The sequence below is a fragment of the Aspergillus pseudotamarii genome (assembly GCF_009193445.1).
Source record: "Aspergillus pseudotamarii strain CBS 117625 unplaced genomic scaffold BDV38scaffold_5, whole genome shotgun sequence".
In the NCBI taxonomy this organism is placed as follows: domain Eukaryota; kingdom Fungi; phylum Ascomycota; class Eurotiomycetes; order Eurotiales; family Aspergillaceae; genus Aspergillus; species Aspergillus pseudotamarii.
The window spans coordinates 356,200-377,293 of NW_022475019.1; the positions used below are offsets into that span (position 1 = coordinate 356,200).

Sequence of the window (21,094 nt, forward strand, 5' to 3'; positions counted from 1 at the left end):
TAAGAAATTTCTCACGTGATGATCACTGCGGCAACTTTTTTTTGCGGCAGAATCGATCATTCTCGCAAAGTCTAGCCGGATAGCAAAGACACTGTTTCTCCCAACCACGGCGGTTTAGGCCATTATTTTGAGATTCTTGGCCGGCACTAGTCAAGATGTCGTCGGATGAAATTGTCTGGCAGGTTATCAACCAGCAATTCTGTTCCTATAAACTAAAGTAAGTTACTGATAAAAAAAATACTTGCATATCTTCCGCCGGAAAAAAAAGAAACAAAACAAGCCGATGCGAAGGAGGGAATAAAGGATAAAACCTTTTCATAAAAAATAGACATAGTACATTTAAATAACTAACACTTCCACCTCCAGAACAACCAAAGGCCAAAACTTCTGCCGAAACGAATACAATGTCAGCGGTCTCTGCAACCGCCAGTCCTGCCCGCTGGCCAACTCCCGCTATGCCACAGTGCGGTCGGATCCTGAAACGGGTGTGATGTACCTCTACATGAAGACTGTGGAACGCGCGCACATGCCCAGTAAATGGTGGGAACGGATAAGACTGTCGTCGAACTACGCAAAGGCGCTGGAGCAGCTTGACGAGCGACTGATCTACTGGCCTAAGTTTCTGGTGCACAAGTGCAAGCAGCGTCTTACGAGGCTGACGCAGGTGGCTATTCGCATGAAGAAGCTGGCTAAAGAGGAGGAGAGACTGGGAGAGAAGATTGTGCCGAAGATGGCGCCTAAGATTCGGCGGAGAGAGGAAACCCGTGAGCGCAAGGCTGAATCAGCAGCTAAGGTTGAGCGGGCGATTGAGAGAGAGCTTATTGAGAGATTGCGCAGTGGTGCGTATGGTGAAGCGCCGTTGAATGTGGAGGAGGGTATCTGGAAGAAGGTGCTTCGCGGCCTGGAGCGCGCGGGCGAGGGTGAGCGTGATGAGGATCTCGATGATGGAGAGTTAGAGGAGGAGGAAGAGGGTGTTGGCGAGGTTGAGTACGTTAGCGATCTTGATGAGGAGGAGGATCTGGAAGATATTGAAGATTGGCTGGGTGCGGAGTCGGGAGACTCAAGTGATGACTATGACGACGAGGATGATGAGGATGAGGACAGTGATGAAGAGAGCGACGAAGAAGATGCTAGCGAGCACAGCGAGGATGAGAAGAAGAAGCCTGCGCCTGGCTTCAAGAGGAAGCGCCCTGCTCCCCAGGCTAAACCCCGGAAGAAGGGTCCCCGGATCGAGATCGAGTACGAAACCGAGGGCGCTGGCAAGGAGAATCTCTTCGCTTAAGACAGAGACCTTTTGGATTTTGGAAACACCGACTCAAAAAGCAAAAAGCATTCTGGTCTGTTGTATTTTGCACGGCGTTGTCTGGTTGTTGTCTCTGAAGTCACATCTGCTACGATCGGGCGCCATACCCAGTCTCTGCATAGTTTACAAACAATCTTCCTGATCCTGCGGATTTAATATGATTTTTTACTCTTTATTTTTAACATACTCTCGAACCCCTTAAAATAAAGTGGTGGGAACTGATGGTGACCCATGGTAGATATACTCCGTACTCCTGGAAGACATACCCGGCTCACGTGCCGGGGTGAAACAAGCGAGTGGAGCGCCAAGTGTAATGACTTAATGAAGCCAAGTTAACGTTTTGGCAAAGAATGTGGCAGACACTTTTCTGTCTCCTTGGGCGGCTGTTAGTTGAGATATCATTTCCATTGTCATTGTAACCCGCATTGCCGTAACCGCTTGTTTCGGTTCTTTTTTGAGCCTTCCGTTGTTGTCGCATTTATTCAATTCCGTCCACACCGCATCGTCCTTGCCGCCATCGCACACCCCGCCACGATACGAACATTCGGTGTCACCCCTGAAAAACAAAGCACACAACGTAATGTCTTCCTATTTCTCTTCCCTCACATCCTCGTCGGCGATCTCGAATCTCGGCACTCGCCTGACGTCTCTTCGCCGAGCGATCACACTGGGCGACGAGGCGGACGACCCAGACCACGAGGACTGCTCTCACATCTCCAACGTTCTACGCGCCTACTATAGCGAGAAAGGTCGCCCGTTTCCCGGTTGGCTTCCCCCTAACCCCAAAGCTCCAACGCCTGCGCCGGCCCGGACCATTGCGACGACTCAAATCCAGCCCGGCCCTCATGGTTCGGCCCCAGCAACGTCGATGTACGGGCGTGGTAGCGGTGGTGGATTGGGTGATCTGTGGGGTGATTCAGGCTCGGCACAACCTCCCACCTCTCAAACGGCTAGTTTGCGACGAGGACGGGCTGCTGGTAGTATGGGTGCACCGTTGGCGGCCACGAGCAGTGCGCCCCCGGGGTCTGTAGTAACACCGCCTAGTCACTCGCCTACCCCGCCATCGCTGCACCCGGGCGGAGCGCGACCATTGCCCAGCCAGCGAGCTGGATCATATCAATCGTTGTCCGGTTCTCAACCTCTAGAACGGGCAGCTTCGGCACAAGAAAGGCTTCGGGCTAGATTACATGGAGGCCGGTCGCCTAGTCCCGGGCAGAACCCGAACAGTCGGCCGGTTTCACCATACTATGGGGGCGGATCGGATCCTAGCGCACGAAAACCGGTTGGGGGAAGGATGCGGTGAAATTAAAAAAAAAAAAAAAAAAAAAATTAAATAAATGAAAACTGGAGCCGTCCAAAACAAATTTTTTCCTAGCGGTTCTCTAGAAGTTGGGCTTACCGGGGAAACTAGGAAGGAAAGGTGATTTGACGCAGAGGATAGATATCCCACCGAGAAGGCAGGCAGGTACTGCTGGTTAATGTCTGTGTGTCCGGCTGGAGGAAGGACGTCACTATTTTTATTGCTTTTTCTTATTTCTGTTCGGTTCTTCTCAGCTAATTAATGTAATTTGGTGCTACTGATACATGTACAGTGTGGAGTACTAGAGACAGGCTAGAGAGTATTGTGATTTTTTTACCCAATGTGCTTGATATCATGTGGTTGTATAGGGCGGAAAAACGAACAGCCACCCATGTAACTACTCCGAGTATGTACTCCGTATGTAGAAAGATGGCCAATAGGTGTGGATAATAAGATTTTACTACTACTCTGTTCGGACAAGAGCAGAGTACACACTACACTAGTACATACAAGTACATACAAGTAGTGGAAGATTACCTCACGAGAAATGGAGACCCCCCACGTTTTCCAGGGTTAGGCCGACTGGTTCGATGAAACTAAGCCTTTCCTGGCAGAATCTTAACTGGGGAAACAGCGAATGAGAGGCTCGGGTGGGCAGGTGCAAGGTTTCCTCGTGCTGGGCGTTTTTCTTCCTCTGATTTTTTCTCCGATGACGCTCCATAAATCCCGCAATTGACTCTCTTCCATTGGACGCGTGTTGTAATGAAAAACCCGGAAACTCCCCGAAATTGTACCGTTGCCGGACTCGGCTTCCTGAACTGTCGTGGTTTGTGCCCTCCACGGGGAAGGTGTAGTTGCCGTGTGGGGATCGGCGCTCTCTCCTCTTTTTCAACTCCAGGCTTCCCGATGGTTTCCATGCGGAGTGATTCCGGAGTTCTCACCCAACAACATTCCATCTCCAGTTTCTCCTTACTCACGGTCCACCTTGTCCCTTGCCCTTAGCAGGAGACATTCCTTATTCATCCCGAGTGAAAAAAAAAGTAGAAAAAAAAGAAAGAAAAGAAAAAGAAAAGAAATCTGTTTTAACTCGGGACCATGACGTCCACTGTCTCATTGGGCTACCAATCTCGTAATCGAGTTATCCAGTAAACACTAAATCGAGCAATCTACTCCAAAAAAGTTTGAATTCATTCTGTGGATTTTTCTTCTGGGGCAGTCTTATTGCCGCCCCCCCTTTCCCCCCACAGTCAGGTGCCATCCGGCACGACGAAAGCCTGTAGAGTTCTTGAATGGGGTGACGTGCCTGACAAAATGGCCTTATAAGTCCCGTGCTGTCTCGGCTGCCCGACTTTCTTCTCACTTTTCCTTTTCCTTTTCCTTTCCTTTCTCCTTGTCTTACATAGTTGCTAAATGATTCCTCTCCATCTCCTCTAGAACTCGAGGAACTCTTGTTGGTCTATCGGTTGATTGTACCACAACTAAAACCCCTTATATAACAAGTTCACAGCCCTTCCCCCGAGTATTTCCAACGATCCCCAGCAGCCTCCATCATGGGGTCCTTAAAGGATGTTGAGGCCTCCCATGATGACCACAAGGATGCCACAGCCGTGGAGATGGACGATATCCTCCAGGACCCGAAGGGCACCGCCGCCTTTAACGAGGCTGCTATGGATATGGAACTCCAACAACTGGAGAACCAGCTGCGTGAATTGAAGACGTCACGCTTCGACGTCGCGCTGTCCAACCCGGCCTACTTCACTTATATCTTAGTCGCATTTGCCTCCTTGGGAGGTTTGCTCTCTGGTCTGGACCAGTCCTTGATCAGTGGTGCCAACCTCTACATGCCCGATGACCTGCACTTGTCTGACTCGAACGCCAGCTTGGTTAATGCCGGTATGCCGCTGGGTGCCGTGGGTGGTGCGCTAATTCTTTCTCCGGCTAACGAGTACTTGGGTCGTCGTATGGCTATTATCGTATCGTGTATCCTCTACACCATTGGTGCTGCCTTGGAGGCCGGCGCGGTCAACTTTGGCATGATGTTTGCGGGTCGTTTCATCCTGGGTATGGGCGTTGGTTTGGAGGGTGGTACCGTTCCGGTTTATGTTGCTGAATGTGGTACGTAACCAAACATATGCCTTGTTCCCGCTGCAGCCTCGCTCCATCCGCTAACGATTACAGTCCCATCAAGGATCCGTGGTAACCTGGTCTCGCTGTATCAACTAAACATTGCTCTGGGCGAGGTTCTTGGGTATGCGGTTGCCGCCATCTTCCTCGACGTCAAGGGCAACTGGCGCTATATTCTTGGCTCGTCCCTGGTTTTCTCAACCATCCTTTTCGTCGGAATGCTTTTCTTGCCTGAAAGTCCTCGTTTCTTGATGCACAAGAACAAGCCGGTGGAAGCGTATGGGGTTTGGAAAAAGATCCGTGGCTTCGAGGATATAGATGCCAAGAGCGAGTTCTTAGGTATGCGCCAGTCGGTGGAGTCGGAGAACGAGGAGCAGCAGCACACCAAGAAGTACGCCTGGATGGACTTCTTTACCAATCCTCGTGCTCGCCGCGCCATGGTCTACGCCAACATCATGATCGTCCTCGGCCAGCTAACGGGTGTCAACGCCGTCATGTACTACATGGGTACTCTTATGGAAAACATCGGTTTCGATAAACGTAACAGTGTCTTCATGTCGCTGGTGGGTGGTGGTTCTTTGCTGATCGGCACGATCCCGGCGGTCATGTACATGGAGAAATTCGGCCGGCGTTACTGGGCCAATACCATGCTGCCGTGTTTCTTTATTGGTCTTGTTTTGGTTGGCGTGGGTTATCAAATCAATCCCGAGCGAAACCCGGTGGCCGCCCAGGGGATCTATCTCACCGGCATCATCCTCTACATGGGTTTCTTTGGCTCATACGCTTGTCTGACCTGGGTTATCCCATCCGAGGTGTTCCCCACCTACCTTCGTAGCTATGGTATGACTACTGCCGACGCCAACCTTTTCCTCTGCTCGTTCATCGTCACATACAACTTTACCGCTATGATGAAGTCTATGACCCGTATCGGTCTCACTCTAGGTTTTTACGGTGGCATCGCCGCACTCGGCTGGGTTTACCAAGTTATCTTCATGCCAGAAACTAAGAACAAGTCTCTGGAAGAGATTGACGAGTTGTTCTCCAAGCCCACGTCATACATCGTCAAGGAAAACATGAAGAGCACTGCGCAGGTCATCCGGGACCTCTCCCGTTTCCGTTTAAAGAAAGTGTTCAGCCCTTAGTTTTAACAGGGGACCTGTTATTCTCTTAATTCACTTGGGGCTGAGGTGTATGCCGCCGGGCATAACTCTCTTCTTCAACAATTCCGAAGCAGAGGTGATGAGCAATGTTGTGTTATGATCTGTATGCATCATGTGTTATGTTTGCATGTCTGGGAGGGTTCCTATCTGCAGCAGACATTGATCTCTAAGTTATTAATATATGTACTAAATCAACACTTCTCTTAAATGGAGCACTAAGATGCCACGAAACCTGTCTGGCGGTGATACTATTACAAAATCACAACATAAAAACGGTAGCCTGTGTTTTAACTTTCAGGTGGCGTTTAAGGTAGATGCTCTCTATACTCTACATAGCTCGGTCACTATTCTATATGCCGTACCTTAGCCCCCTGCAGGACCTCGGGGCTTGCTAGAATGGATAGACTAGCTATATTAACCCGATTTAGGGCCAACGTGTATCACGGGTAAGGAATCTTAGCAATAGGTGACCTTTTGAACTAGCATATTTTTCAGACAAAACTTGACTATACCAATAAATGATCACCCGGCCACCCTTTCTAATAGCTATTGGAAAGGTCGACTTCGTCTGCTAGGAGAAGAGTCATTCTTAACACAATGTACTTCTCGAACGAAAGTTCTCATATCATTATTTAGTAGCTCGTCCTTTTCACACTGAACAGAACGGTGTAATGGTCAAACACACATGACCAAAGTTCCCTTTATTCTACGGTTAATCACGAAGGCAAGAACTTGCAGGTTCCTAATGAAAATGGGCACAAGTAAGTAAACCAATTGAATTCTAAAATGTTATAATATCAACCATGACGGTGTCTCCGTGGCAATATCAAAAGAGATGCTTGTTATAGGCATACAATAAATACCACAAAGCAGCGCTCGCTCCAAACACCGTTCAACCGATGAAATATTCTTGTCACATGCGAGGAGAGAAGGATAGGGTGGTGGTAGTGGTCAGTAGGAAACAAAATCAAGTGAGGAAGGGAAGTAAGAGGGTAATTTGATTAAGCTAGCCCCTCACTTTCCGGTAACTCGGAGGATGCCAGGATCGTTGGATCAACTTTCCAGCCCAGACGGGGATGATGGCCACGGCGACGACAACGATGACGCGCCAGACCCAATCCACGGTGATCACATATTGCAGGTCGAAGTACTCGCCTAGGAAGGGGACGCTGGCAGCGTACAGGAGGGCTGTGCCCAGGAGACAGAAGATCATTACAGGGTGCCAGGTAGTTATGGCGATTGCGACCATTAGAAGTTCGTTAATCACCAGGGCTGTAAATGATACGCTGATGAGTCGGGGTCCTGCGATTGTGTCTAGGAGGATCTGGGAGAGGCCTTGGATTACGGCCCCTTGGTATACGGAGATCAGGACCCAGGTGAAGAAGGAGCGATAACTTAGACTGCGGCCGGATTTGAGTTCTTTGTACAGTTCGGGGTAGAGATTAGCGAGGTGCTCGTCAACGTCACGATCAAGGACCAATGAGAAAACGGGGGCGTTGGTGTAAACAGTAGCATAGCCGACCATGAGCCAGTTGATAAAGAGACCCTTGGGATCAAAGTGACTGGCAATGCTGTACATGGTCTGGCAGGCGCTGATGATGAGACCGCGATGCATGATGAACTGTGCCAGCTTGGCAGATCGCTTGTAGGAATTACGTCCGTGCCAGACCAGGAGCTTGGTGAGATGGTGGAACTGGGTAATGCTGAAATCTGCTGCAAGGGAAGCCTGGCGTCCTTCTTTACCGACGATACCAATTCCCACGTCAGCCGACTGAATCATGGACACATCGTTGCCACCATCGCCTATGCAACAGACTCGCTTTTTGGTATGCTGACGGATCAAGTCCGCAACCTCAGCTTTCTGAGTTGGGGAACATCGACAGGCGACAACAGCGGGTAATAGAACTGCAACTGATATGAACGCTGACCGGAATTGAGTAAGCATGAGAGAGAGTGATTCGCCATCAATAAGCAGGCAACAGTCAGTTTTGTTGCGCAGAAAATCCAGAGTTTCCTGGGCAGCTGATTTGTCTTTGACTTTGGCAACAGTATGGATGTACTGTCCTCTGGCAACTAATTTTGCAGAAATAGCCACACAACGTGCTGTCTCCACCTTGTCACCCGTCAACATCCAGATTTTGATTCCAGCGTTGCGGAGAAGTTCTAGTGATGGCTTAACGTCCCTCTGCAAACGGTCTTCGACACCAGTCACTCCAAGAAGCTCCAGATCTCGTTCAAGATACTCGCTGATGACCTTGGCCATCCCGACGTCCCGTCCCTGAAGAGCAAGCGACGCTTGCTTATATTTCGCATCGAATTCCTGGTACTGTTGTAGGGAAAGCCGTTTCCTTCCCACAACTAGAGTGCGCAGGCCCTCCCGAGCCATGTTGGCAGTTTCCTCATCAAGCCAATCGTTTGCTGCAACGATCGAGGTCATAACCGTGTCGGCGCCCTTTTGATAAAACCAGATCTCGGGTCCTGGTTTGGGGGATTCTAATACTCCACCGTCTGTCTCAAATTGTACGATAATGCCCATACGTTTGCTATCTGAAGTGAAAGGAAATATTTCAAGTATGCGGACACGTACAACAACACTCCGGGTGTGCGTAGACTCGAGAACTATCGTCTGACGGTCACGATAGGCTAGTTTAAGCCCGACCTCCTCGGTGTACCGAACAATGGCAATTTCATCCGGCGAAGAGGCCTGATAATTTGTTACTTTCACACCATCTTCTTCATCTGTTGTCGGCGTAACATTGTGACACAGAGCAAGAGCGAGTATAACATCCCTGACACGCGAACCTATTTCTCTTCGCGTGCGAGGAGCTGCCCCAAGTCCTGTTTGAGTTCCAAACGGCGTTGAAGGAGTAGTCAATGAGTTACCAGAAAAGCTTTGTCTGACATATGAGGCCACCTCCTCCATAGCGTCGTTCGCATATGACACAGTCCCAACATGGATTTTCTTCAACTCCATTTCTGCCGAAGTCAGTTGGCCAACGCTTCATCCGAGAAAGCGAGAGAAACTCACCGTTCTGGGTCAAAGTTCCCGTCTTGTCTGACAATAGGTACTCAATCCTACCGAGATCCTCAGGTATGGTACTAGTTCTTACAACGGTACCAGGTATATCCTTGTCACGCTCAATGAAACGGCCGTACACTGACTTGGCCATATCCAAGTTGACACGCAAGCTCATGGGGATAATCGTAGAGAAGAGGATAAGATAAATCATGATCGCAACATACCACTCTTTATCGTTAGTTGGCTGAAATCCCTCCAAGGCAACCAAAATGATCGATAGGGCGAGGGTCAAAACGCATAGGATTTTGGTCAGGTTGTTGATTTCATACTCTAACAGGCCTACTTTGGAGCGAGATGGGGATGTTGAAAGTGCCGCTCGTGTCTGTGAACCCGTATAGATAATGACGGCATATGTAATCGTATTTGATGCAAGGACAGTATTGGCCCAGGCCGTGTTATCGATCGTCAGCGGAGCAGATTTAGATTGAACTCCTTCGTTACCAGAATCATCGTCATCTGCCTTATCAACGTGGGGGTCGTAGAATCCGACAGGAGGCCCTAACTCAATAGTACCAACAAATTCATTTACACTTTTATCAGGTGCACTCGCAGTAACTTTCAACCGGGAGAGGTCCACAAGTGGAAGGTTTTGCGATAGTACTGATGGGAGACGTAGCTTCCAGTCCGTTTCACCGTCAAGCTGATCTGTGCGTATGAACGTATCGCTAGCCGACGATGCATTTGTCGTTTCTGCTGCAGGCCTCGAACTAGGTTCTGCCGCGGGCGGTGCTGAATTTTGGTCTGCCTGTATAAGATCTGTGGATGGTTCCGTCATGGTCTCCTGATGGGTCGTATCATTCGAGACACTTTTCAAGATCACAACATCGGCAGGAAGCCGTTGGTTCTTTCGAATTTTCAAAACATCACCAACTTTCAGGTCCCGAGATCTTTTAGTAACTTGCATGGCATTTGCAATCTCGGAGTTGACATCGCCAGGCGCAAAAGCCGGCTGTCTTCCCAAAGGCTTATCGAATGCTAGAACACAAAACTCCTCTGCATTCGCCTCTGCGTCCCTTCGCCGTCGACCGACATCATCCAAAGCCTCTTTTCCGAGCGATATGGAAACGACGAACGCCAATGGCGCGATGTAAGAGGACATGTAGCCAATCCGAAGCACGGGAATAATCTGTGAAAGCGCGACAAGGAGGAAATAAATGTTGAAAAAAAACGAGAATTCGTTGTACAATGTACGTGGTAAGAAACTCCATGGGGTATATTTTGCATTCGAAACGATATTCGGCGGATGTTTGGACCTTTGTACCTGCCCTACAAAAACATCGCGGGGAGGCTTCGCTATCGCAGTTTCACTCGCAGTTGATGCCGAAGAGCCAAAGAACAAACTTGCTATTTTAGTACCCGGAAACCGGAATCGACGACCCCTGCGCGGCACCCGCTCGTTGTCCGGAAACGAGCGACTCGACTCATGTCGACCTTCCTCTAACAGGGGCGCATCGTCATCAGTATAATTGTGAGAGCTGGCATGGGACCTTCGCAAGCCGTCGTCGTCTCGATCTTCGAGCAAATGATCCATGTCCTCCGATCCCCTGTACGTTCCGGAGTGATTCCGGCCCCACACTCGATCTCTTACGCCCAGGCGCAAATTCTTCAGCGCAATCCCTGGTCCATGGTCGCTTGGTCTCGTCGGTCCATCTGTTGAACGTGGGGAGTGAATTGTTGCCGTAGTTGGATCGAGCTCTTCCAAGTCAAGGTCGTCGTCCGAACCAGAATCACCAGCAATGCTGGCTCGGGAGTTGGGGTTTAAGTAATCGGATGATGAAGGCATGATTAACAGATCACAGACAAATGCGGTGTAAGTCCCCGCATCCAGGGGAGCAGTTTTCAAGCTCCTGCACTAGCAAATGATATCATGTCACGTCGAGTTGCATAGGCTTTTCAGGAGGACCATTGTTGATGCGGAAGGGGAATATTCGGGGTTTGGTTGCGCAAAATGTCGGCGGTGTGGTTATCGGAGTGGGCACAAAAACGAATGAAGAGGTACCGGGAGTTGTACTTGGGTCTGTTATTGTCAAGAGTAAGGGCGTTCGTAATGTCGAGTGATGGTGGCCTAGAGGTATGGAGATGTTAATACCTTAGTCAGGAATGGCCGTAGAGCGATGTCCAATCACATGATTGGGTGGTCACAGGAGACGTGTACTAACTGTGGCGCATGCTGTGAAACGGCGATGTCATAGGTGGGCTACAGAGTAATTGGATGGTTAAGATTATCGGACCACTGTCTTGCGTTGATTAATTTTTTCGCAAGGGCATAGTAATTACCTATCAGTACTCGGGAATTGCCCTGTTTAGTTAACTGTGGCTAGTACTCCGTAGTGGCCGACTGAATGCTTACCGTGCATAAAAATTGCATTTGTTTTCCATCAATCAGTACTCCGTACTAGTAGTATAGAGTACCCACTGTCGTATCGTATCCACCGCGGTGAAGTGGCTTAGGGAGGATTTTAGTCACGTGACGCTACAAACGGAATAGGTGGCCCTTCCGCCTGGAACATTAATCACCCGCCCCGGATGACGGGCGCGTCCCAAGGGTCCGATAGGTCAATAATAGTTAACTACTCCGTACTAGTTGGAGTATCATAAGAGAGAATCCGGAAGTCCGTCACGGAATCAGCTGTTGGATTCCCAAAGTCGTGATTGTTGTTCTTCCTGGATATGCGGCCATGAGTCTTTGTTTCTTCTAATTTTCTGTGATGAATTATTTCTTTTCAACGCAAACTGTGTACATTTCTTCTTTCATGTTTTACTAATTAAATAATTCTACGACGTTGCCATTTTGCCCCGTCGGTCCTTTCAGGGTGAGCGCCTTTGGAAACGTGTCATGCGATCTATATAAGCTGACCTTTTATGGCTGAGTTAGATCCCATATTCCAGCAAACATGGCTCATAATGAGATATCGGCCGCCTGGCATCCAGCTCTTAGATCAGAGGATGGCATGCCCTCGAATGCGCCTGTCTCGGACGACCTAACACAGGACTCAAAAGATTCAAGGACGGAATCTTCCGCTGAGCTTAAACCCTCCCAGTCAGCTATCCAAGAGAACGCTTTACATATCAGCTCTGCGTCCCCAGATACCGATGCTTCTGGTGACGTGCAGCCTACCGCCGTCCCAGCCGCAACGGACTCAGATGCTCCGCCGCATGCTGAGCAAGTCTTAAATCAAGAGAACGCCCAAGAGAACACCGCAGAGAATGATGCGCCGCAAGAAGGTGCCCCAGATCATGATCAGGTGTTACCACAAACAATGTCCAATGAGCCTCATGTTATCGAGACTTCTGAGGAAAACACGCCTACTTTGGGGCCTGCGTTTGGGAGCGACGCGAACGGGCTTCACGATACAGCGGCACCTGTTAATATGATGGATGAATATTCTATAGCAGAACATACAGAGCGTCGAGAGGATAATGACGCAGCTTCTTGGTTCAATGAACAGGTTGACAGAGGTGACCATCAGACTACCAACGAATTTGTGAATGACGATAACCAAGACTTTTGGGGAAGCCCTACGAATGGTGATGCCGGAGACGACTTTTTCAGCCAGCTGAAAACTCAAACTAAGCCAATTTATATCCCACCAGAAACAGAATCCAGATATGAGGAGGGGGTTCCGTTGCTAGATAGTACTGCTGATTCGCCAGTCCAGCCTTCTGTGAATGCAGAGGGTCAGATAGATAAGATTTTCGAGGATGACGGTGACGATGAAGGCGGAGCATTCTTCAATGAGGTCCAAGGATCTGTACCTGAAACAGAGGCAGATCCATCCCCCCATATTACTCGCAAGAGCACTACACAAGTCATCGGCTCACTTGACGCGTTCCCCGACTCTCCGGTCAGCGCTGCATCCCCAACCGTTCAAGAATTTGACAATATCCTGGCGGCAACTGCATCGGAGCACCAGCCCAAGGAAGATCTTTCTGATGATGATTTGGCTGCAAAATGGCAGGCTGAACTGTCTGATGACCAACCTGACAAAAGTTCAGAAGATGACTTGGCTGCTAGGTGGCAAGCAGCGCTTGATGATGATGACGATTTGCTTCTGGAAGATGAGATTGGCGAGAGCTCGAACAACGGTCAGAAGTCACTTCCTCAGAACCTGAATGGGAGTGTTCACGAGGCGACCCAAGCAACCCTTAGCAGTCCTTTCGGTACTCCGCAAAGCTCAGCGCGACCTCAGGCGCAACCCACCAGTTATACGCCGCATCAGCCATCGACATCGGATTTACTACAAGGGATACCAGGCATTGCTCCTCAATCAAGTGCCGCTCCAATGCAAGACTATTTTGCGCCCCCGCCCCAGCCGCGGCCTACCGCAAAGAGAGCGGAGAGCTTCGCAGAACGGTCTAAAGAAGGCTACAAGTCACCCTACGACCTGCCAGATGATCTTACTCGTCCTCGCAAGCCCGTAGTCACCCACAAGCCGGTCGTCGCGCAGCCTAGTAGCATGCCGCCACCACCTCGGAGTAGCAGTATCCCAGGGCCTCCTCCCAATGCGTCAGGGGTCCCTACTCCACCTCCTGCGGCATCGACAGTTCCAGCTGTCACGACACCTAAGAACTTCTATGAAGAACTACCTTTGCCACCCCCTCGGCCAAGATCCCGGCCCGCGAGCTCCGGACGTTATACACCTACTGCTAATATAGTGACGTCTCCACCATCTCACTCCCAGCCGCCGCCCTCGGCGAACCCATACGCTAGTCTCTCTCCTCCGCAGGACAGTAGTGTCGGCTCTCAACCTCAGTTGCAGCAACCAGAGCGCTTGGATCCCTATGCAAATCTATTGGGCCCTAGTGCTCCAGGTGACCCGGCAGCGCCTAGCGCAGCGTCGCGATACTCACCCAAACCACCCACTGTACAACCTGGGACCAAACCTCCATCGGCACCCCGGTATTCCCCTGCACCACCCCAGTCTGCTGCGCCTGCACCACCTCGTACCCGCTATGCTTCTCAGCCATCTAGCGTCTCCAGTCAAGGGGCTGTTTTGCCGTTCCAACCACGAACCTCAAGTCCTTTGGCTCATCACGAAAAAGTCTCCTACCAACCGTCAGAGGGCCTCGCTATCCGGTCCGCTCCAGATCCAGCATCTAGCTATGCTCCCAGCGGTATGCAGCCGCGTCCGAATGAGCAGGAAGTTTCTGACACTATCACAGCTTCCGTTGGCGCTGCAAGTTCAGCTGCCGTGACGGCAGTTCCTGAAAACGTGTCGGCAGCTGTTCAGCCCACCTCACCCCCTAGGAACCCATATGCTCCTCCAGCGTATATAAACGAGTTTTCAAAGCGCGTTGCTCCTATGGCTAGTCCTCCACCAGCGGTTGTGCCTCCACCTGGTGACGCTCAATTTATTCCGCCTCGCAGGTCACAAACTCAGTCTCCTAGCCAACAGGCGTCGGCTCCAGGATTATCCGTGCCTTTGGATCCTTTACAACGCCCTGCTTCAGTTCATGCCCCTGCTTCCCCAACAAAATCCGCCAATTCCTACGCACCATCGCAGATTTCTATCCATAACCGTGTCCCTTCACAGCCGCTTGAGTTCATCCCACCGAATGATGGACAGGAATTGGACCCACTTGAACGATGGAAGGGCGCTCCGATTGTCAAGTTTGGATTTGGCGGCTCCATAACGTCATGTTTCCCTAAGCATGTCCCACGATATGCTGCTGGTCAAGCCGCGCCAAAAATCAAGTCCACCCCAGGAGAAGTGAAAATAGTTTCAGCCAACGATTGGGTTCCTATCACTGAGGGTATTGTGCAGCATCCGGGCCCACTCAAGAACAAGTCCAAGAAGAAGGACCTAGTTGCCTGGCTTTCGAGTAAAATTGCGGCATTCGAAAATGAGGGCATCTCCGAAGCAGCTCAATTACATCCTGAGTCTTCAAAAAGGCATGATGAAAAAACATTATTGTGGAAGATTGTTCGCGCGTTGGTGGAACACGATGGTGTCTTGGAAGGGTCGGCTGAGGTAGAGAAGTCCTTACGCTACATTATATTTCCTCACCTGCAAAATTCTGAGCTGGAGCCGACTTCCGGAGTCAACCTTCCAGCCTTCAATGCTTTACCTCCACTTAACACCTCTTCCCAACCTGATGCTACTGACAGCCAGTCAGTCGAGGGCATTCGCAATAGCCTTCTCGTGGGCAATCGGGAGAAGGCTGTATGGGATGCGGTGGACAGTCGTCTATGGGGCCATGCTATGATAATAGCCTCAACCCTCGATAGATCTGTTTGGAAGCAAGTCGTTCAAGAATTTGTCAGACGTGAAGTCAAATCTACGACTGGTAACTCGGAGTCCCTCGCAGCACTCTATGAGATCTTCGCTGGAAATGTCGATGAAAGCGTTGATGAGCTTGTTCCCCCTTCGGCAAGAGCGGGCTTCCAGATGGTCAGTAAGGTTGGTGGACAAGGGCCGTCCAAAAATGCCCTTGAAGGTCTGGATAGCTGGAGGGATACGTTGGGACTAGTGTTAAGCAACCGCAGTCCCGAAGACCACAAGGCCCTGTTGGCCCTTGGTCGGCTGCTGTTATCGTACGGTCGGACGGAAGCTGCTCATATTTGTTTTATGTTCTCACGAGCCGCGGTATTTGGCGGTGCAGATGACCCACAAACGAGTATAGTCCTGTTGGGAGCCGACCACCAGCATCTACCCTTGAACGTGTTGCAGGATGATGATGCAATCTTGCTCACTGAAGCATATGAATATGCAGTATCAGTATTGGCGGGCTCTCCTACATCTACATTACCACATCTATTAGCGTTCAAGCTCATACATGCTTGCTCTCTCGCAGAGCATGGTCGCAAATCGGAAGCGTTGCAGTACGCCGATGCCATTACAGCAGCTCTAAAAGCAACTACAAAGCCATCTGGCTATCACAATCAACACCTGCTTTTCGGAGTAGACGAGCTCTCGGCACGCTTGAGACAAACGACCAGTGACAGTGGGTCTTCATGGATCTCTAGACCAAGCATGGAGAAGGTTTCTGGCTCGATGTGGGCCAAGTTCAACAGTTTCGTTGCTGGTGAAGATAGCGACGCCGCCTCAACGGGTTCCGGAAAAGCTGGAGACGGAGATATTGGGCCATTTGCTAAGTTTTCCGGCACTCCAACCGTCAGTCGGTCGCCATCCGTATCGGAATTTGGGCCCTACTCTTTGCCCGCAGCCCAATCGGCTCCAGGCAGTGGCCCTTCGCGGTATCAACCGGTCAATCAATACGTCCCCAACTCTTCCCCTGAGCAATATCGTGGAAGGTCATCCCTAGATTCTCAGAGATCAGCGTCGTTCGGGTTCCCGTTTGGGCAACGACGAGGTTCCCAAGAACCGTCGACACCTGTTGAAAGTAGTGTGTATCAAGGTGGCCCACTTTACGGGTCTCCATCAGCCGCTGGCTATCAATCTACTCCCCCTCAAGCATCGTATATGCCTTTGGCGCCTGTTGTGGAAGATTCAGCCTCTCAGCCCTACCCTGTCGAACATGTCCCAATGCAAGGATCTCCTGTGAATATCTCGCCCTATCAACCCCCTGCTAATGGGTCCTTTGGCGAACCACTGGATCAAAACACGGCGACAGCGCCTGCATCTGATGTGGCCGGCTACGTTCCGCCCGGTGCCGGTGGTGGCTATGAACCGCCTTCTGTCGAAATTAGCGCAGCTCCTACATTGGATACCACGGAAGATCCCACCCATCAGGATGTACTAAAAAAGAAGAAGTCCTTCATGGACGATGATGATGACGATGACCTTGCAGCACGTGCAGCCGCTATTCAGAAGGCCGAGAAGGCGCGCAAAGACCGTGAAGCCGATGAGGCCTTCAGGAAAGCTGCAGAAGCTGATGGTAAGTTCTTGCCTCTGATAGTCATACTTGGACATGTTACTGATTCTGCTGTGCACAGCCAAGAGACCTCCCGCAGCAAAGAAATCATGGTTTGGCGGTTGGTTTGGAGGAGCAAAGAAAGAGAGCGATAACAACAACAACAACAGCTCGGGCGGCCCTATCCGTGCCAAACTTGGCGAGGAAAACTCTTTCTATTATGACAAGGAGTTGAAGAAATGGGTCAACAAGAAAGATCCGAATAGCGCCAGTGTATCGCGTGGCACACCGCCGCCACCCAAAGCGTCAGCTCCTAGCAGGAGTGCCAGTGGCAGCACCGCGCCGCCTGCAGCAAGCATGGCTATGGGGCCTGATAGTAGACCTCCGTCGTCTGCAGGTGCTCCTCCGTCACTATCCAGCAGCCCAGCACCATCCTCGCTTGCTGCTCCCCCGCCTATGCTAGGCACTACTCGGTCAGCCTCTACTAGTGCGGCCATGACCACGCCACCAATGGGCTCCTCTTTGCCCCCTCCTCGCCCTGCAACATCGCTGAGCAATGCCAGCTCCATAGATGACCTTCTTGGAGCACCACAGGCGCGCAAGGGCGCACCTGCTAAGGGACGGAAGAAAGGCCGATATGTCGATGTGATGGCGAAGTAAACTGCCCAGCCTACTAGATGTGGGTCTTTATTTTTTCTTTTGTGTGATCATGTCTTACGATTTTCCTAATTCCCGGCCTCACGTTGCTCTTTGCACATCGTGAAGCGTATACGGCTTGCGTGTGCTATAGAATTCTTCTACCCGCCTGCACAAAAGTCTTGCATCGTGTTACCTCGATGAGGAGCACATCCTTGTTTCCAACCCCTCTGCATGACCAAGATATTCCCGTGTACAATAAATATATGCATATGCACCTTATGTGGTGCTTATTGCTTCCCCCTTGATGATTTGCTTTGCTTACGCTTCTGTCGATTTGAGACCACTGCCTTTGGCATTGAGTGGTATGAAGATCTTCAACCGAAGGCCTTCTTCTGGAGTTTCACGGAACATGAAAGTTTATTATTTGAACCTTTTAATAGTATTATAATAATTCCGACCTTCTGACGCTCAGTGTTGTGTGCGTTTATATTGCGCGTACGTTTGCATACCGAGACCGTAACATCTTCATAATCTAAACCCAGTAATTCTACTCAAGCCGCGTAAGAATTGATATAATACTGTGCGTGTCAGCTTGACCTTTCACCAATACTACACGGATTTGAAAAAACAACTCACCGTCAAACAAGAATCCTCTCCATTCCAGCTCCCCGGCAGGTAAACGTAGAGGATCAAAGCCGTCTCATGGATAAAACCTGCATGTAAGTCAATCGAGTCAGCAGGGCGCTCCGATCACGGTTGTGTGGACTGTCCTCAACTTACATGCAACGACCTTAGGACTCAATCGCCCAACACTCAGCACCCTTCCCCAATCCTTTCCGTCAATCCTCACCTTCGCCCAACCAGCCTCATCATCATCACTTATAGCTCTCATCCGCTCACTAGGCAGCTGCTCGATTTCCGTCTGAGTGAGCTGCCCCGGGTCCAGCGACGGGTTCACCAGGTCCGTCCAAACACTCGAAATACGTAGGGCATCCGTAGCGATCGCCAACTTCAGCGACCCATGCATATTAGCCGATAGTTCCAGTTTAGGTGAGACGGCGGACACAAGCGCAGAACCCGAAGAGCCCTTGGAATCCGCCGCCAACTTGGTAAACCGCTCGGAGATACTCTTCAACTGGAACAGACTAGGCAAGATGATATGCACATCGGGGTCACGACATCGCGGTTCATGGAGCCCTTCGATGGCAGATTCATGGAGGACCTTCACAGGAATTTCCTGCGTAATGACCGTCTCGCGTTCCCGGGGCCCAGAAACGGCTGCTGGCCTTGACGCAGTGGTTGCCTGACCTACGCGACCGGTATCTCCCGCTTCCAGAGCCGGACCGGTCATGGCTGCATGGTCAGAGTCGGTGATCCCTAGTGCGTTGGACCCCGTGGTCCAGGATGATGCATGGATCGTGAGAGCCAAGAGAGGGACGTTGCCTTTTTTGGTCAGACGCAGTTGGGCCGACGTCGCCGCTGCGGCGGAGCGAAGGGCACGGTGGAGAGCACCGACTGGAACTTCGAGGTTGATAACCCCGGAGTTGGATTCCAGAATATAACTGGTTTCATCGAAGATGGCGTCCTGGGACGATTTGTTTAGATAGGACACTCTTTCGCTCGGATGGCCAAGGGCACGTACCACGGGTAACTGCGCCCAAACTTGGGTGCCTTGATCAGGGATGATGGTAAATCGAACAATGCCATCTTCCAGTCGCATCCAGCATACTTTACCCAGAGATGAGAGGGATGCTGTCAACTCTATAGGTAGGTGTTAGTAGCGGGTTAGTGGATTGCTGGACCTTAGGCTGGAACTTCCATTGAGACTTGGCGGGAGCACCACCAGGCAACATTGGTTTACCAAAAAACAAAAGAAAGGTATTCTAAGAGGGGAGGCCTAAAGAAAAGAGAAACGTAACACATACTAGAAAAAGTTGCAGCGTTAGCGAGTTGAGTGCGAAATCGCATCTTCAATCAACGCATGTATGTCATGGCATCACATAGGGATTCGAGAGTTGATTTGGTTCTTATCGGCGACGTTCCTTATCGGCGAGAAATCTAACCCAAACAACAAAACATGTAGTAATCAATCAGTTCGTTGGCTTTTTTTTTTCTACCTTTTTTTCCTATCTTTTTTTTAAAAATATATATATATATATATATATATATATTCTCATTTCGACTTCTTATCTGACATTATATCGTGTCCCAATCTTTGTTTATAATGATCTGCTTCACTAGTGGAGTGATAACTTAGCATATAATTTTTGTATTGACTGCATTTACCATGCCGATATATATTTATATCTTTTCGGTAGAGTAGCATCTCTATATGTACAACACTTTATATACTCTATATCTAACTCTAGGACCTTCAGCCACTGTTTCGAAACCTTAACACGACTCTGCCTTCTTTACTTATTTCTTCTCATTGTAAGACGTCACTTTTGATGGCTTTCGCCGTCATTGACTTGACGAGACGCATATTAATGCGAGGTTTAGGGTTGGACGATTGGGTCCCATCGACCTTAACATGCTATGCCAAAAACCGCTCCAAGACCAAAAATACTAACTCATTCTGGACTGCATCGTCATCTGGCCCCTTTTCTAGAAGACGTTTTGAAGACGTTGTCCAGACGTTTGATGAGTGGGACAGACCAGGCAAATATCATTGGAGAAGTTTCGGGTATTAATTAGAGGAAAGGAATGCTGGGTTGGATCTCCACGTGGTTCAACGACAATACCCTACGGTCTACAGAAATACGAAGCCCTAGAACACACCGTGTTGCTTCGAGACCATCGTCCTCGCCGGTCTTCGTTGGACATTAGGCTCACCTTACTCCGTACCAACCCTGGCTCCAAGTCCTGGCTCCTTGCCTGTGTCCGCTGGCTGACTTGGTTTCAGTTCCGTTGCCGAAGGCTGGACGAGGACATAATAACAACAACTCCCTTGTTGTACAGATGCCTTCCCCTTCAATGCATGAGTCCTTGGTCATAAATCCACGATCGGTTTCAGCTAATACATGATTTCTACCTGTTACCATTCTCTTTGGTCAACACCTGCCATGTCCAGAGAAAGCTATCTGGCACTCCGGTCGATGGATCATGACTTCGATTGATAATTCATCGTCTTTTTCACTGAGGAATCATTCATTCTCGCCACCACAGCCTTTAGATGGGCACTAAAACGATAAGCGCCGTAGGAAGGTGATCATAAGGAATACCTTGTCAGTGCTCTGATGACGGGTGCGTCGGGTAGCAAAGGAAAAAGGTAGTGTTAGTGACCTACTGCTGCAATAAGTAAGGGATGTCGATCATAGATCTATTGTTGTTTTGGGTTTTTACTCTACTAGTACCTCGCCTCTTCCTCGCATGGACGCGACTCGATGGCGATCCTCGAGCGTGACTGAAGCGCGTCTTTTATGGAGAACGACGTTTAGCGGAAGATGCGCGTGATAAATACACCCCGAGAATATTATTATGGGTATTTCGGAGTTTTTTCATGGACTACCAGTCCTATGGGAGATAACAATATTGAGAGCTCTGATCCCCTGCAAAAGAAATGCAAGGCTAAAGTCCGTGCATCAACATGATTTCTATGGATTGGCCGCCCTTGACAGGATATACTACACATCCACACAGTCCAGTGATCAATTGGAATTTGAAAGTTCACG

At 50.0% G+C, this 21,094-nt stretch overlaps 6 protein-coding genes across 6 annotated transcripts; 4 read left to right on the plus strand and 2 right to left on the minus strand.

Annotated features, from left to right (window-relative positions):
- Window positions 1-79: 79 nt before the first annotated feature.
- Window positions 80-1,479, plus strand: BDV38DRAFT_151319 (ribosome biosynthesis protein MAK16). Its single transcript, XM_032051634.1, has 2 exons — window positions 80-217; window positions 367-1,479. Exons 1-2 carry the CDS (start codon window positions 156-158, stop codon window positions 1,280-1,282), a joined length of 978 nt encoding a protein of 325 aa, XP_031918244.1. The 5' UTR covers window positions 80-155; the 3' UTR covers window positions 1,283-1,479.
- A 79-nt stretch (window positions 1,480-1,558) lies between these two features.
- On the plus strand, window positions 1,559-2,626 carry BDV38DRAFT_236072 (uncharacterized protein). The gene has a single exon (XM_032053409.1). The coding sequence runs from the start codon at window positions 1,884-1,886 to the stop codon at window positions 2,604-2,606; it is 723 nt and encodes a 240-aa protein (XP_031918245.1). The 5' UTR covers window positions 1,559-1,883; the 3' UTR covers window positions 2,607-2,626.
- Window positions 2,627-3,812: 1,186 nt separating this feature from the next.
- BDV38DRAFT_295052 (putative MFS sugar transporter) lies at window positions 3,813-5,869 on the plus strand (the record flags this gene model as incomplete). Its single annotated transcript, XM_032062628.1, has 2 exons — window positions 3,813-4,718; window positions 4,755-5,869. The coding sequence occupies exons 1-2, from the start codon at window positions 4,154-4,156 to the stop codon at window positions 5,867-5,869; spliced, it is 1,680 nt and encodes a 559-aa protein (XP_031918246.1). The 5' UTR covers window positions 3,813-4,153.
- A 358-nt stretch (window positions 5,870-6,227) lies between these two features.
- On the minus strand, window positions 6,228-11,304 carry BDV38DRAFT_151390 (aminophospholipid-translocating P4-type ATPase NEO1). Its single transcript, XM_032051635.1, has 2 exons — window positions 8,916-11,304; window positions 6,228-8,863 (listed from the first exon to the last, which is right to left on the minus strand). Exons 1-2 carry the CDS (start codon window positions 10,747-10,749, stop codon window positions 6,894-6,896), a joined length of 3,804 nt encoding a protein of 1,267 aa, XP_031918247.1. The 5' UTR covers window positions 10,750-11,304; the 3' UTR covers window positions 6,228-6,893.
- Window positions 11,305-11,572: 268 nt separating this feature from the next.
- Window positions 11,573-17,856, plus strand: sec16 (COPII coat assembly protein SEC16). The gene is made up of 3 exons (XM_032053410.1): window positions 11,573-11,779; window positions 11,842-16,805; window positions 16,864-17,856. The coding sequence occupies exons 2-3, from the start codon at window positions 11,861-11,863 to the stop codon at window positions 17,439-17,441; spliced, it is 5,523 nt and encodes a 1,840-aa protein (XP_031918248.1). The 5' UTR covers window positions 11,573-11,779; window positions 11,842-11,860; the 3' UTR covers window positions 17,442-17,856.
- BDV38DRAFT_236085 (checkpoint protein HUS1 family protein) lies at window positions 17,857-19,528 on the minus strand. Its single transcript, XM_032053411.1, has 5 exons — window positions 19,346-19,528; window positions 19,063-19,181; window positions 18,201-19,005; window positions 18,057-18,133; window positions 17,857-17,998 (listed from the first exon to the last, which is right to left on the minus strand). The coding sequence occupies exons 1-5, from the start codon at window positions 19,386-19,388 to the stop codon at window positions 17,972-17,974; spliced, it is 1,071 nt and encodes a 356-aa protein (XP_031918249.1). The 5' UTR covers window positions 19,389-19,528; the 3' UTR covers window positions 17,857-17,971.
- Window positions 19,529-21,094: the final 1,566 nt, after the last annotated feature.

Excerpts from the sequence above, each read along its gene's own strand:
- BDV38DRAFT_151319 (XM_032051634.1), top strand. The coding sequence starts at position 156 with ATGTCGTCGGATGAAATTGTCTGGCAGGTTATCAACCAGCAATTCTGT. Across the intron at positions 218-366 it reads TTCTGTTCCTATAAACTAAA|AACAACCAAAGGCCAAAACT; the intron begins GTAAGTTACTGA and ends TTCCACCTCCAG.
- BDV38DRAFT_236072 (XM_032053409.1), top strand. The coding sequence starts at position 1,884 with ATGTCTTCCTATTTCTCTTCCCTCACATCCTCGTCGGCGATCTCGAAT.
- BDV38DRAFT_151390 (XM_032051635.1), bottom strand. The coding sequence starts at position 10,749 with ATGCCTTCATCATCCGATTACTTAAACCCCAACTCCCGAGCCAGCATT. Across the intron at positions 8,864-8,915 it reads GGGAACTTTGACCCAGAACG|AAATGGAGTTGAAGAAAATC; the intron begins GTGAGTTTCTCT and ends TGACTTCGGCAG.
- sec16 (XM_032053410.1), top strand. The coding sequence starts at position 11,861 with ATGGCTCATAATGAGATATCGGCCGCCTGGCATCCAGCTCTTAGATCA. Across the intron at positions 16,806-16,863 it reads GAAAGCTGCAGAAGCTGATG|CCAAGAGACCTCCCGCAGCA; the intron begins GTAAGTTCTTGC and ends TGCTGTGCACAG.
- BDV38DRAFT_236085 (XM_032053411.1), bottom strand. The coding sequence starts at position 19,388 with ATGCGATTTCGCACTCAACTCGCTAACGCTGCAACTTTTTCTA. Across the intron at positions 19,182-19,345 it reads TAACGCTGCAACTTTTTCTA|AGTTGACAGCATCCCTCTCA; the intron begins GTATGTGTTACG and ends ACCTACCTATAG. Across the intron at positions 18,134-18,200 it reads GAGTCCTAAGGTCGTTGCAT|GTTTTATCCATGAGACGGCT; the intron begins GTAAGTTGAGGA and ends ACTTACATGCAG.